The sequence below is a fragment of the Vombatus ursinus genome, unplaced genomic scaffold, assembly GCF_900497805.2.
Source record: "Vombatus ursinus unplaced genomic scaffold, bare-nosed wombat genome assembly UNPS02011916.1, whole genome shotgun sequence".
In the NCBI taxonomy this organism is placed as follows: Eukaryota; Metazoa; Chordata; class Mammalia; order Diprotodontia; family Vombatidae; genus Vombatus; species Vombatus ursinus.
The window spans coordinates 3,008,752-3,023,471 of NW_020951694.1; the positions used below are offsets into that span (position 1 = coordinate 3,008,752).

Sequence of the window (14,720 nt, forward strand, 5' to 3'; positions counted from 1 at the left end):
TTTTGTACTTTACTAGAAAACCAAAAGTGAGCTGGAAGTAATAATGTGGCACAGTTCTTTCCTAGACAACTGAAATATAGATTCTTTCCAAGACCTGGGTAGACCAGGGTAGATTACTATTCCAAACTGAAACTGTGCTTCCAATTTAATTAAATTGAATTCATAGGGTTTTAGATAGAATTGCAAAATCTCAGAATTAAGAAGGACTCAAGAGCTCATTAAACCTGAAGGCAGAATTCCCTATACAATATATCCTCAAGTCATTTCATCTCTTGACGACCTAAGGGTAGGGAAGGCTCATACAACATTAAGGGTAGAAGGGACCTTAAGAAATCTAGGCCAGCTCTCTCATTTGACAGAGGGGGGAAACTGAAGTTTAAAAAGGGTAAGTGACTTATCCAAATTCAAACAACTAGTCATTTGCAGAGTTGGGACCAGAACCCAGGTCTCCTGTTTCCCAGTTCAGCGCCCTCCACGGTACCATTCATTGTCCTTTCCTTCTTCCCTCCCACCCTTTATACTGACTCAGTCAGGTAAAATAGAGAAGGTGGGGGGGAGAGGAATAGCACCTGGGCTCTTGAGGATGGTAGAGGAACTTGGCAAAAGTTGTATAAAGTTCTGAATTGCTATCTTCCCAATCAACTTTTTCTCCTTGGGCCACCACACCTCACTGTTCTTCATCCCTTTCATTCTTCCCTTCAGCTGGAGTCGCTTTTGCAAAGCTATTCTCTCTGCCTCAATCATCTTCCTTTTGTCTTCTCTTTCCTCTTCTGAGTTTTCTATATTTTTCTTTTTTTCTTCTTTTTCTTCTTTGCTTTTTTCTTTTTTCATCCTCTCTTCCTCTTCTTTGTGTTTTTCTTTCTTTAAACTTTCTTTCTTCTCTTGCATTTTTTCTTTCTTTGCTTTTTCTTCTTTTTCCTTTTTATGCTTTTCAATCTTTCCTGTATCTTTCTCTCCCATTACTCTCCCATTCTTTGCTCTCTCTTCTTTCTCTCTTTCTTTCTTCACTCTTCCTTCATTCTGTTTCTTTTCATTCTCCTCTTCCTTGATTTTTTCCATCTTCTCCAATTTCTTCTTTTCCAGTTTGAATTGTTTTTTCTCTTCCTGCCTTTGCTTATACTGTTCTTCCTTCTCTATCAGACCACTGGTAAACAAATTGATAACAATAATTAGGCATATCTGAATGGTGAATTATCCTGTTGATAGTTTGGGAAGCAAAAAAAAAAGAATCTGGACCTAATGTCTTTGGAGCAGACAATACTGATGAAAAAATAGATATTTATTATTTTTTAATTAATACTTACTAACAATTCATATTTATATAGTGTTTATGGTTTTTGAAGTTGTTTCTTACAACCTCATGAAATAGGTAGTGCAAGTACTTTTGCAGATGAGGATACTGAGGCTAAGGGAGAAGTAACTTGCCCAAGATCACACAGCTATTAAATGCCAGAGCTGGAACTCAAAGTCAAGTGTTCTGACTCTAGCTTTATTGTTTTTTTTCCATCTACAATGTACTAGCTCTTCCAGACAGCTTAGATTTATGTTTAAAATCCCTTCCAACTCTAAAATTCCAAAATTACTAACAAAAACAAAGGGCATGCCTGCTTCTATTGAATAAGATTAAAATGATGGCAAAGGTCAGAGGAAATGGATATAAGTACTTGGATAAAAAGAATTATGGGAGTGTATCTAGAAATCTAGTTGAAATGGGACATCAACTAGTACCATTAATATCCATGCTCACTGTGCAATATTAACATGTAATTGTACAATGTTTGAGTTAGAAGCAGGTTTGTATCTACACAGGGCATTTGAGGGCATGGTCTCATTTGGTCATGCCCAGGTCAAAGTTGCACGTTTTTCTTGCTAGTTCTCTCACTCCACTTCTATTTTTATATGCTCCATAAGCAATTACTTCATTAGAACAAAATTCCTGCACATGGCCCCCACCGGAAGAGATCTTAGAAATAATCTAGTCCCTTTTCTTCTTTCTTCACCTCACTTGTACAGCTAAGAAAACTGAAGTGTAGAGAGGACGAGAGTCTGGCAACCTGCAGCAGGAGGCAGAAGCCAAACTAGAACCCAGTCAGGTGCACTTTCCTTGCTGACTCCCTCTATGGAAATAGTCACAATAATTCAACAAATTCAATCTAATTCAATAAATTGAATTGCTAAGTTTGAAGAGTTTTGTGTAACTTGAAAAATGAGCAGATCAAGTTTTACTGGAAAAGCATCAGTTGGATGACTGCAGGATGAAAAAATTCTGGATTGTTCTCAGAGAAGCCTTTCCACCCATCTGCACTGCTATAGTTTACCAAGGCTTGAGACAAATAAGCCAAAAGCACACTTACCTCATGTTTGAAAAAAACCAAAAGGGATCTGGGCTTTGTAATTCATTTCCTGGAAGGTACAAGAAACAAATGAGGTCATTATGAAAAATCTCAAAATTGGAAGTACTGATCAAGCTTAGTATGGAGCAAAAAGGTCATCCAGTCCAACCCTCTCAGTTTACAGATGAAGAAACTGATTGAGGAAGGCGCAACAAAATGCAAGGGGCTTACTGTTTATGTTATGAGGAGAAAGTATAAAAGTGATGGTGCTTCTGAGCAAAGTGTGTAATCACTGAAGTTTCAGTCATTACAAAACTGGGCTGAGTGGACCACAGAACCACAGATCGAGAGCTGGAAGGAATTTTATTGGTCTTCTAGTTCAATATATTCTTTTTATAGATGAGAAAATTGAGGACCGGAGAGGTAAGGCTGCCCAAGATTGCAATTAGTAGTGGAGAAAGGATTTGAACCTAAGTACTTTGACTCCAAATCCAGTGCTCTCCTCACTGCATCATCATGCCTCCTTATTCCCTGCTTACTTAAAAAAAATTTGTCACCCCATTGGGTAAAGGTAATGAGTAACTTCTTTTGAAATTCGAGATATGTCTTCTGAGGACAAAGTGGTGTAGTTCCAAAAGTAAAGGGGAGCTCAAAGTCTAAGTACAGACAACCTTAGCAATGACACTTTGTAAGGAATGTTGAGTAGGAGATATTGGCTGGGAGAAATATTAATAATGAATAATATTAATAGCTGATATTTATATAATGTTTTAATGTTTCAAAGCATTTTATATACATTAATCTTCCAGCTTCACAACTACCCTATGAGATAAGTGTTTATTATCCTCATTTTAAGAGATCAGGAAACTGAGACATAGAGAGGTTAAGTGATCTGCCCTAAGTCATACAGTAAGTGTCTGGATTTGGATCTGAACCTACATCTTCCTGAATTCAAATCTAATACTCTACTGAGTGCTACATCAGGCTCATTGGCTACCATGGAAGTTCCCTTTCAACTCAGATTTTCTGAATCTGTAAGGATAAGGAAGAAGCTTAAAACTAATGAAAATCCAAACATCAAGGACAGGATTTTATGTGTAGGAAATGTCCCTAGAATACAAATAATTGGCATTTGCAGAGCACTTTAAAATTTGCAAAATGCTTTACATATATTTCATCCTGCCCCCTCCAACAGATTGTCACTTTGTCTTGCCCACTCTTTCACTTTTCTTGAATCTCTCCCTATCTACAGCCTCCTTTCCCACTGCCTACAAATATGTTCATTTCTCCCCACCTTCAAAAATCCTTGCTTGCTCCTTCTATCCCTATCTTATCTCCCTTGTGCCCTTTGTGGCTAAACTCCTTAAGAAGATCATTGACAAACTTAATTCCTTACAGTCTGGCTTTCAACTTCATCATTCCACTGAAACTGCCATGTCCAAAGTTACCAATGATCTCTGTTTTGCCAAATCCAATGGCCTTTTCTCAATCTTCATTCTTCTTGGCCTCTTGTAGCCTTTGACACTGTTGATCACTCTCTTCTCCTAGATACTCTTTTCTCTCTAGGTTTTTGGGACTCCTGGTCTTCCTTCTGCCTTCTCTCTATCCTTTGCTGGATTTTCATCAGTTTATGCCAACTAATAACGGGTGTCCCATAGGGTTTTGTCCTGAGCCCTCTTCTTTTCTCTTTCTATATTACTTTACTTGTTAATCTCATCAGCTCCCATGGATTTAATTATTATTTTTATGCTGATGATTTTTCAGCTCTATCTGTTCTGCCTCATCTTTATGATGCTGACTTCCAGTCTCACATCTCCAATTGCTTTTCAGACATCCCAGATAGGATATCTGGTTGACAACTCAACATGTCTAAAACTGAACTTGTTATCTTTCCCTTTAAACCCCCCCCACCCAAATTTCCATATTATTGTTATTATTGAGGGCACCACCACCCTCTCAATCCCATTGGCTCTTAGCCTAGGGTACCATCCTCAACTCCTCACTCTCTTTCACACCTCATATCCAATCTGTTGCAACATCTTTCTTATGTGCCCCCTTCTCTCCTCTGATACTGTCACCACTCAGTACAGATCCTCATCACCTCACACTTGGATACCTCACACCAACCATCTGGTTGGACTGCCTGCCTTGGGGCAGAGCCAAGAAGGCAGAATAAAAGCAGTGACCTGCTTGAGCTCTCTTCCAAACCTCTCCAAATACCTGTAAAAATGGCTCTAAACAAATTCTAGAGCAACAGAACCCACAAAAAGACAAAGTGAAACAAATTTCCAGCCCAAGACAACCTGGATGGTTGATTGGAAAAGTCTGTTGCAGTGGGCTGGGAGAGGAGCGCAGTTCCATGTGCATCACACAGGCAAAGACCAGGCCTCAGAGAACCTGGAACGGTCTTCCAGGGATTTGAATCAAGGGGAGCTGTGGTGGTTTCCAGACTTCTAAACCCACAAACACCAAAGACAACTTAGAAGGTCAGTAGGAAAGGTCAGTTGGACCTCGGTGAGAGAGGAGCTCAGTCTGGCCCCAGTCCCAGCATAGCCCCAGGGCAGTGGCTGCTTTAGGAGTTCTTGGCCCACGGACTGAGAGGGAATAGAGTGGCTGATCAGAGGGGGATTGTAGGGATCTCTTTGCTGGTGCTGAGGCAGGATTCTCTTGCTTTTCCTGTGCTTGGATCTGGGTTGCAGTTTTGGGTGGTGGTCCTGGGGTAAGGAGGAGCACTGGTGTGGTAGAACTTGTGGTGGCGGTGGAGAAGGAATCCTCCTCACAGTTCCAAGGAAGAAAAGAGTGCTTGTGGTCACTCATAGAGCAGAGCACAAGCCAGAAAAGGAGTTAACACCTCGCCTTTGATCATACCACCTTGGAAGAACTGAAAATTTACTGGTCCCTAGAAATATCTCTGAAAACAGCTGCACAAAACCCCTGAAGCTTGGGACATTACATTCTCCACACTAGAAGCAGACCCTTAACAAAGAGTTTAAAACTCAAGTAATTGGCTAGGAACATGAGCAAACAGAAGAAAAAACTCAGACTATAGAATCTTACTTTGGTGACAAAGAAGACCAAAACATACAACCAGAAGAAGACAACAAAGTCAAAGCTCCTATATCCAAAGCCTCCAAGAAAAATATAAATTGATCTCAAGCCACAGAAGAGCTCAAAAAGGATTTTGAGAAGCAAGTAAGAGAAGTAGAGGAAAAACTGGAGAGAGAAATGATAATGGACTGCTTGCCTCAAGTTTTTCCCTACTGCAATCCATTCTCTATTCAGCTACCAAAATGATTTTTTTTTTAGGCAATTGGGGTTAAGTGACTTGCCCAAGGTCACACAGCTAGTAAGTGTCAAGTGTTTGGTCTAAGGCTGGATTTGAACTCAGGTCCTCCTGACTTCAGGGCCAGTGCTCTATCCACTTCACCATCTATCTGCTCCCCAAAGTGATTTTCTTAAAGCACAGGTCTGACCATGTTACCTCTATACTCAATAAACTGCCATAGCTCCCAATCACCTTCAGGATGAAATGCAAAATACTCTGGCATTCAAAGCCTTTCATAATGTAACCTCTGCCCTTTTCCCTTCCTTTCCAGACTTCTTACTTCTCCCCATGTACCATCTGATCCAGTGATACTGGCCTCTTTGCTGTTCCATGAAGAAGACACTCCCACTCTTAGCTCCAGGAAATTTCTCTCACTGACCCTCATGCCTGGAATGTTCTCCCTCCTCATCTCTGATTCCTGCATTCCTTGGTTTCCTTTAAGTCTACTCAAAATCCCAACTTTCACAGGAAGCTTTTCCCAACCTCTTAATTCTAGCTCCTTCCCTTTTTTAATTATCTCCTTTTTATCCTGCACATACCTTGTTTATACATATTTGCTTGCTTATTGTCTCCCCAACTAGATTGTAAGCTCCTTGAGGGCATGGACTGTCTTTTGCTCTTTTGGTATTCTTAGAACTTAACACAGTACCACCTGGTACATAGTGGGCACTTAATAAATGTTTATTGACTGACTGATGATCCTTGACTTCTAGGTGCTAACAGTCTAGTAGGGGAGATTTGGGCTACTCAGATTTGGCCCCTTTGGCTGGAGGTGCCCCAAAGTCCTTTAGTGTAGCATTTCTTTTGATGTCAATAAATTATACCAATAGGGGATAGGGATTAGACATGAAAATTCACTGGTATAGGGAAATCCCTGGTGAAGAAACTCCCTTGATCAATATAAATCCACACTTTCTCGGCAACTTATAGTCTTAGCTACCTAGAAAACTAAGAGGCTAATTGATTTGTCCAGGATAATGCAGCCAGTATGGGTCAGAGGCAAGACTAGAACCCTGGTCTTCCTGGCTTAATAAATAAATTCCCTGGAGTCAGGAGTACCTGGGTTTAAATCTGACCTTAGACACTTATGAGCTGTGTGACTCTGGGCAAAACACTTAACCCTGATTGCCTCAAAAAAAAAAAAAAAGATTTAAGAGGAAAGTCTTTAGTGGATTGGGTAGAACCCCTATTGAAGAGAGGACAAATATGAGAACTGATCAGGATTCAAAGTCATGAACATGTTTCTATCTGCACAATTAGAGGAAGTACCAAAACAAGGAGATAATGGTTTCTTTGAAGTACTGATGTAAAGTTAGCTATGTTTGTATTCTAATCTCCTTTCTAGATTGTAATCTTCATGAAGGCAAGTATCATGTCTTATCTAAACTTGTATCTCCCCCTCAGCATCTAGCATCTGCACACAGAAGCCACTTAGCAAATGTGCACTGAATTAACTGAATTGGATTGAATAAATACCTTCCAGATGAGGCACAAAGGGGGCATTTTTTTCAGGATGGGAAAATCTGAGCATGTTTGTCAGTAGAGGAGGGAAAGATCCAGTAGAAAAGGGAAGATTGAAGATGCAGGAGACAGGGAAGTTACATGGATTGTTTCATATTTTTTGAGATAACGTAGAATAAAAGTGAGAGAAAAGGGGGACAAAAAAATTAAAATACAATTAAGTATTTAATTTGAATTTAAATACATTGAAAGAAAATCACCTACCTGGGTCTTGGGCTTTTAGACTGGTCTCTTCAGGGATCTGTACTGCTTTATGAGAGACTAGTAGTGTAGATGCTTCCTCTGTTTGGGTGGCACAAGTCTCAGTTTCCTTCTCAGGTTCCATTACAATCACTGATTCTTCATGGAGGGTTTTTTTCTCCTCCTTGATGTTATCACTTTCTTTACCTTTTGCTGCATTGTCAAGAAAGCTGTCAAGTAATAAATAGATACACGTGTGTGCATATGTTTATGTGTGTGTGTATAGTAGATAGAAGGAATCTGAGAGAAAGAAGTCTATTATGAAGGGAAGCACCTGAGAGGTACCTTTTCAGGGGTGAGGGTGGGGGGGAAGAGGGAGACCACTGTCCATTGCCCTGCCTCTCATTTAGCCACCTTAGAGGAGAAGAAGCTGCAGCAGCAAGCAAGAGCTGAATCAAAAAAGGCCCAACCAAACAGTGCCCTCTTCCAGCCAGAGGGACCTCTGCCCACCAACCTGGCCCTTCCCCCATCATCCCACAGAGGAGAAGCTGTAGCAACAAGCCTGGAGTGACTCACACTCAGGCCTCTTTGAAACCAGTACTCTCCGAAGCATGTCATAAGGATTGTGAACTTGACTATTTTCCATCTGTCCAACTTGCTACTACTCCTCTGGCTCACACATTTCCACTTCCTATTTCTCTGCTTATTCCTATATTGATCACTGATCACATAGGTGATGATCCCCGACCTCTACTTACTGTTCTTTTATCATCTCATCAAATGTACCCCTGTATCACACCAACCCATTCCACCTCTTCCTCTATGCACTCTGGAATGTCTATTCCATAAAGAACAAATTTCCCTTCCTCCCGCATCTTTTCCCTTCACATTCCTTCAGTCTACCAGCTCTCACTAAGACCCGCTCTTTAACAACAATGCATCCCCAGCCAACCATTTTCTCCACCAATGGCCATATCTCATCTTGTACTTTCCTCCAACCCCTATCACAGCGGTTCTGGAGTGGCTAGTTAGAATACCCCTACATCCCCATTGCCACTTTCAGATGCTCTCAGTAACTTCCCGTCCTTTGAAGTTCACTCCGTCAAAATTATTTTCCATTCTATTCAAATCATGGTGGCTATTGTGTACTGCCCCCCACATAGCTTAACATCTTCCTCTTCTTCTCAACTCCTGCTCTTATACTAATGGACTTCAACATTCACACTGGAGCTTCCTCAAACTCCTTAACCTTCCAATTCCTCATCCCTTTAAGTTGTATCAAGCTACTCCTTCACTACATGTCAGTCACATATAGGAATGGTTAGTCCCTAGAGACTCAGAAGTGTTCCATTTCCTTAATTAGAAATTCTGACATTCCTCTATATTACTGTAACCTACCATCATGCCATTTCTCCCTATGTCTCACTCCTTTTAAACCTTTTTTTTCTTCAGGCAATTGGGGTTAAGTGACTTGCCCAGGGTCACACAGCTAGTAAGTATAAAGTGTTTGGTCTGAGGCCAGATTTGAACTCAGGTCCTTCTGACTTCAGGGCCGGTGGTCTATCCACTGCGCCACCTAGCTGCCCCTTCTAAACCTATTCTAAGCCCTCATGATGACCTCCAGTCCCTTTACCTCCTTCCATATTTTCTCAAACAAACAAAAAAAGAGTCTGCACATACTATTTCCAAGAAATCTTAAAAGAAAACTGCCATGGTCTCTAAGAACTAGAAGGCAAAGTGAAAATAGAAGGAATCAACTGGTGATCTTCTGAAACAAACCCCCAAGTAAAAACTCCCAGTAGCATCATAGCTAAAATCCACAGACCCTAGTTCAAAGAAAAAAAGACTAAAAGTAGCCAGTAAGGGGTAGCTAGATGGCGCAGTGGATAGAGCACCAGCCCTGAAGTCAGGAGGACCTGAGTTCAAATCAGGCCTCAGACCAAACACTTGACACATACTAGCTGTGTGACCTTGGGCAAGTCACTTAACCCCAATTGCCTCTCACACACACACACACACACACACACAAAGTAGCCAGTAAGAAAAAATTCAAGTACCAAGGAGCCACAATTAGAATCATACATGATTTAGCATCCACTACTATGAAGAAGCAAAGAGCTTGAAATGCAATGTTATAGAAAGGAAAGGATATAATGGGCTTATAGCTAAGATTAACTTACCCAGAAAAACTGAGTGTAATCCTATGATGGGGGTGGGGAAAGGAGAACAGACTTTTAATGAAATAGAGGACTGCTAAACATTCCTGATGAAGAGTCTAGAAAACTTACATAGAAACTTTGAAGTTCAAACACAGATGTCAAGAGAAACATGAAAAGATAAATAGGAAAGAGCGATGACAAATGACCAAACAAGGATAAAGATGATACATGTGTTCTTTCTGACTCTTAACATTATCAAACCTAATTAGACAAGGCCTGGTAGTAATTTTGATGAATCTTAATGATCTTAAGAGAAGAATGGAAAGAGGGGGAAAAGGAATACACAAGGGTAGGAGGAAAGGAAAGGAAAGTTAGGGAAAACTATCTCACATAATCAGAGTGTGCAAGCAAATATCTACAAAAACAAGGAGAAGGCTGGGGAAGAGCAGCTGACGTATGAAGCTCACTCTCGTCTGAACTGGTCAAAGGAGGGAAGAATGTGTACACGTACACACATAGAGAGTTGGGTCCAGAAATACATTTCATTCAATAGGGAAATAGGAAGGATAGGAGAGAAAGGTGAAGGGAGCCTTAGAGGGAGGGTAGATTAAGGGAGGAATTAGTCCTGGGCGAAACAAACTCTTATTAAGGTCATATAAAATATTTATGGAGCTTTATGAGGGGGTAAAGAATGAGAATCTAAGGGGTACCCATGAATTGGGGAATGGCTAAACAAATGATGGCATGTAAATGTTTTGGAATACAATTGTGCTATATAAAATGATGGAGGATTTCAGAGGAACCTGGGAAAACTTACGTGAACTGATGCAGAGTGAAGTGAACTGAATCAAGAGAACAATTTATACAGTGACAGCACTATGGCAAAGTTAAAAAAATTCAAAAAAATTAGAAACTCTGATGAGAGTAATGACCAACCATGATTCCAGAGGAGCAATGATGAAATTTGATCCCCACTTTCTGATAGAGAGGTGAAGGACTCAGACTGCAGAAAGAGACATATTTTTTTTTGGACTGGGACAATTCAGGAATTTGCTTTAACTATACATGTTTGTAAAAGGGATTTTGTTTTTTTGTTTTTCTTTTATTCTCAATTTGGAGGGAGGATAGGCTCTTGCCTTGGAAGGAAAGAAGGCAGATTTTTGCTAATTGCAAACAATAAAATATAACTTAAAAGAAAGAAAAATGAGGCTGGAAAAACATGGAAGTCTAAGTGTATAATGGCAAAGTGGATGGTCAGGCCTGGCAATCCTTAGGTTATATCAGTAGCTCAGATGACACTGCTAGGGGTCTAGAAGACTTAGAGAGAAGGTCTGGGGGGCATTAGGAGACAAATGGTAAGGACTGGTGATCCTTCTTCTTAGGAAGGAATAGATCTGGTGACTCCAAATATTGTAAGCAAATAAGCAGCCTGGATGGGTTCTGGGCAACCTATGACTGGAAGTGGGGAATGGCCAACATAAGGTAAGAAGTGACCAACAGAAGGTAAAGGGTAGAAAGCTCCCAGTGATGACTGGTCTTCCAGCTTCCTGGCCATCCTAGATGGATTTTATATGATTCCAAGGCTAGTTAAAATCAGAAAGAGGGGTCATTATGGGAGTGGTGGTGCCTTTGATAGAAATAACAGCCTTGAACATTTGGAAGAAGAGAGGTTTTGAAGGAAAATGAATTCAGTTTCAGACAAGTTAAATTTGAGATGTCTCTGGGATATCTAATTGTGAAATGTCCAATAGGCAGTTGCGCAACCAAAGCTCAGGGGACAAACTGGAGCTAGTTATTTGGATTTGGTAGTCGTCTACATAGAGACGGTAGTTAAACCCACAGGAGGTAATGAATGGCAGGCTAATGGAAATTTATGTGCTAAACAATAGGCAGATATCAAAGGGTTTTGAATGGAGGAGTAATATGTTCAGATCTGTGCATCAGGAAAATTAATCTGACAAAAGGGTGAAGAATGAACTAGAGGAGAAAGAGAATGCAGGAAGAAATCTATAGTAACTGTGTCTTTCCTGTGCCTTAGTGCTGCCCCAGGCCTACTTCTCGCCTGGTTTTAATTGCTGTGGGTATACACAGTCCCCCAACCTTGTTCAGAGATCAATAGAAGTATGTCCTAAAGATTAACACCTAATTAAAACTTCCCAAATGAACAAATGAATGAAAAACCACATATCAAGCTCTTACTAAGTATTAGGGATATGAAGACAAAAGTGAGAGAGTCATTTTACTGAAGGAGCTTACATTCTACTGCCGGAGAGTTGCCCCAGGCACTGAGAAACTAAACAACTAGTCTACGGTCTCATAACATGAGTCAAAGGCAGTACTTGAACATAGGTCTTCATCACTCCACAGCTGGCCCTCTAATAATTAATAATAGCTAACACTTACATAGTGCTTACTAGGTGTCAGGCACTGCTAAGCAAATATTATCAAACAAATATTATCTCATTTGATCCCCACAATCACTTTTACAGGTGAGGAAATGGAGGCAAACAGAGGTTAAGTAACTTGTCCATGGTCACAAAGGTGGTGTGAGGATTGATTTGAACTTAGGTTTTCCTGAATCAAGGCCTAGTACTCTATCCACTGTGCCAGTGGCTCCCCCTACTATACAATATTGTCTCTATATACAACTATAAGATGGAATGATTAAGGTAATTCAAGAAATTGTAAAATTATTAAAGTCATGTTAATGGCTAAGTTGTCAGAAGTAGAGTAGGTAACTTTATGTAACAGGAATAATATCATACAGCAGGGAAATAATTTCATTAGGATAAAGATTGAAACTGTGATTTCATTGCTATAGGGAAAGCCTGGAATTGGAAACTCCCTCTCCCAATGTAAGTTGATAACTTATCTGTAAATTATATTCTTTTAGAGTTACCCAGAATATTGAGAGGTTAAGTGACTTGCCCAGCATCCACACAGCCAGTATATGTCAGAAGTAGTTCTTGAACCCAGGTCTTTCTAGCTTTGAGACCAGTATTCTATCCCCTCCACATTGCTGCCTCACTTCAGATTCACAAAACTACCTTTTATGTGCACCCTCTTGACTTTCTTACCTTACTGCAGTCTGAAGAGTGTCACCACTCCCTAGAAAGAAGAAAAGCGTAGAGTCACCTTGAGCTCCCATCACCAGGGATATCTACCTACCTAAGACTACCTATTTCTCTGGGGAGAAGGGGTAATTCTTATTCCTGATATGTGAGGCTAGGAAATTTTTTGGTATCTCTTCACATAAATAAAGCATATAAGGCCTTTCTCCTAGTACCTCATCCTAAAAACTTGTCATCCGGTTCCCTCTTCTTTTTTATCCCCCCCATATCTGATCAATCTCTAAAGTCTTCTTAATGTTTCTACAATATTAATAAAAGTTGTCAATAATAAAGTACTTTACTGTTTATAAACATTTTCCTATGTGAAAATTCACAAGGGAATTCAGCCTTTCCCAGATTGATCAAGGAATCCAAAGAAAAACTACGATGTCTTCGTTCATGCCTGGACTATACAAAAAGACAACCAGTAAGTACTCTATGGGGCATTTCCACCGAGGAAAGCAACATGATCTGAAAAAACTCCAGAGGCCCTAGGCTGGCAGCACTCTGGGCAAGGGAGCAGGAAGCAGAGTCCTTATGAGAAACCTCAAGGGGGGTGGAAAATTATAATGTTATTTTTAAAATTTTATTAATTTTTTTGTTACATTTTAAGCTTCAAACTGTCTCCCTCCCTCTCCCCACCCTGCACTAGAAAAGGCCACCGTTTGACACATGCACATCATATATATATGCATATATATGTATATATGTGTATGTATATGTAAAACCATACTGTACATCTATTTATCAGTTCTTTCTCTGGAGGTGGATTAGCATCTTCCTTCCTAGATTCTTTGTGGCTAATTTGAGTATTTATAACACTCAGAACATCATAGTTGTTCACAGTTGTTCTTAAAACAATATTGCTATTACTGTATATAACATTCTCTAGGTTCTGCTCATTCCACTCTTCATTATTTCATGCAAATCTTTCCATGTTTTTCGAAAAGCAACTAGCTCATCATTTCTTAGAGAACAATAGTATTCCATCATAATCATATACCACAATTTGTTTAGCCATTCCCCAATTGATGGACACCCCTTCAATTTCCAGTTCTTTGCCACCACAAAGAGAGCTGCTATAGATATTTTGGACCATATAGGTTCTTCTCCTTTTTCCCTGATCACCCTGGGAAACTGACCTAATTGCTGGGTCAAAGAATATACACAGTTTAATAACTTTTTGGGCATAACTCCGGATTGCTCTACAGAAAATTGTAATGTTCTGAACACAGATGTGAGTCTGGGAGCTAGCAGCATTATGACCAAGATTCTCCAGATAGGCTGGAAGTTCATAGCAGCCTGGTTTAAGATATTTGAGAAGGTTCTGAAGATTGAAGCATTCTAAGCCTATACAATCCAGGGTTTCCTGAAACATGCAAGCTGTCCCAGCACAAATAGACTAGAGAACATAGAAAAGCAAATGGCAGGATCCCACGTTACAAACAAGTCAGTGAGTATAAACAGGCCTGACCATCCCATTAAAGAGTGTAGGAGGGGATGGAGACTAGTCCTAGTACAGAGGTCCAAATCAGGCTTGAGGCTGAAGATATTAGTAGACAGAAGACACTTAACTCTATGAAGAATATTATAGCTTATGAGATGCCCAAGAAGCATCCACAGAAGGAGAGAGTCATTCTATGACAACCAAAAACAAAGCCTCAGAGGGAAAAAATGGCTTAGCCATAGTGACTACTACCAAGGAAAAATGAAGCAAGAGGATTAAAAAAATGAAATTGTAAATGAAATCAGAGAACTGGAAGAAAAAATTGAAAGACGACTAAATAGCTTAAAATAGAAGGTAGAACACCTTACCCAAGTAATGGGCTCCCTAAAATTCAGAATGGGGACATACATTAGATCACAACTCAATCTATGAGATAACAAAAAATATTAGAACAAAATATTACAACAAAAAGAGTGCAAAAAGTGAGGGGGAAAGTATCTAGTATCAAAAACTAACCTGTAAAACAGATCAAGGAGAAATAATTTAAGAATCATCAGACTCCCTGAAAACCACGACCAAATAAAAAACCTGGTTATCATATTTCAAACCATAAGTGAAAACTTCTCAGATCAACAAGAACCAGAG

General features: G+C 39.9%; 1 protein-coding gene across 1 annotated transcript in view; it reads right to left on the reverse strand.

The window, feature by feature from the left end:
• LOC114039451 overlaps positions 1–776 on the reverse strand; it is a 42,998-nt gene extending 42,222 nt beyond the window's left edge. The window contains exon 1 of the mRNA XM_027857219.1: positions 570–776. Within this exon, the coding sequence (XP_027713020.1) occupies positions 570–744 (175 nt within the window). The 5' untranslated portion in view covers positions 745–776. The remainder of the gene's footprint in view (positions 1–569) is intronic.
• Positions 777–14,720: the final 13,944 nt, after the last annotated feature.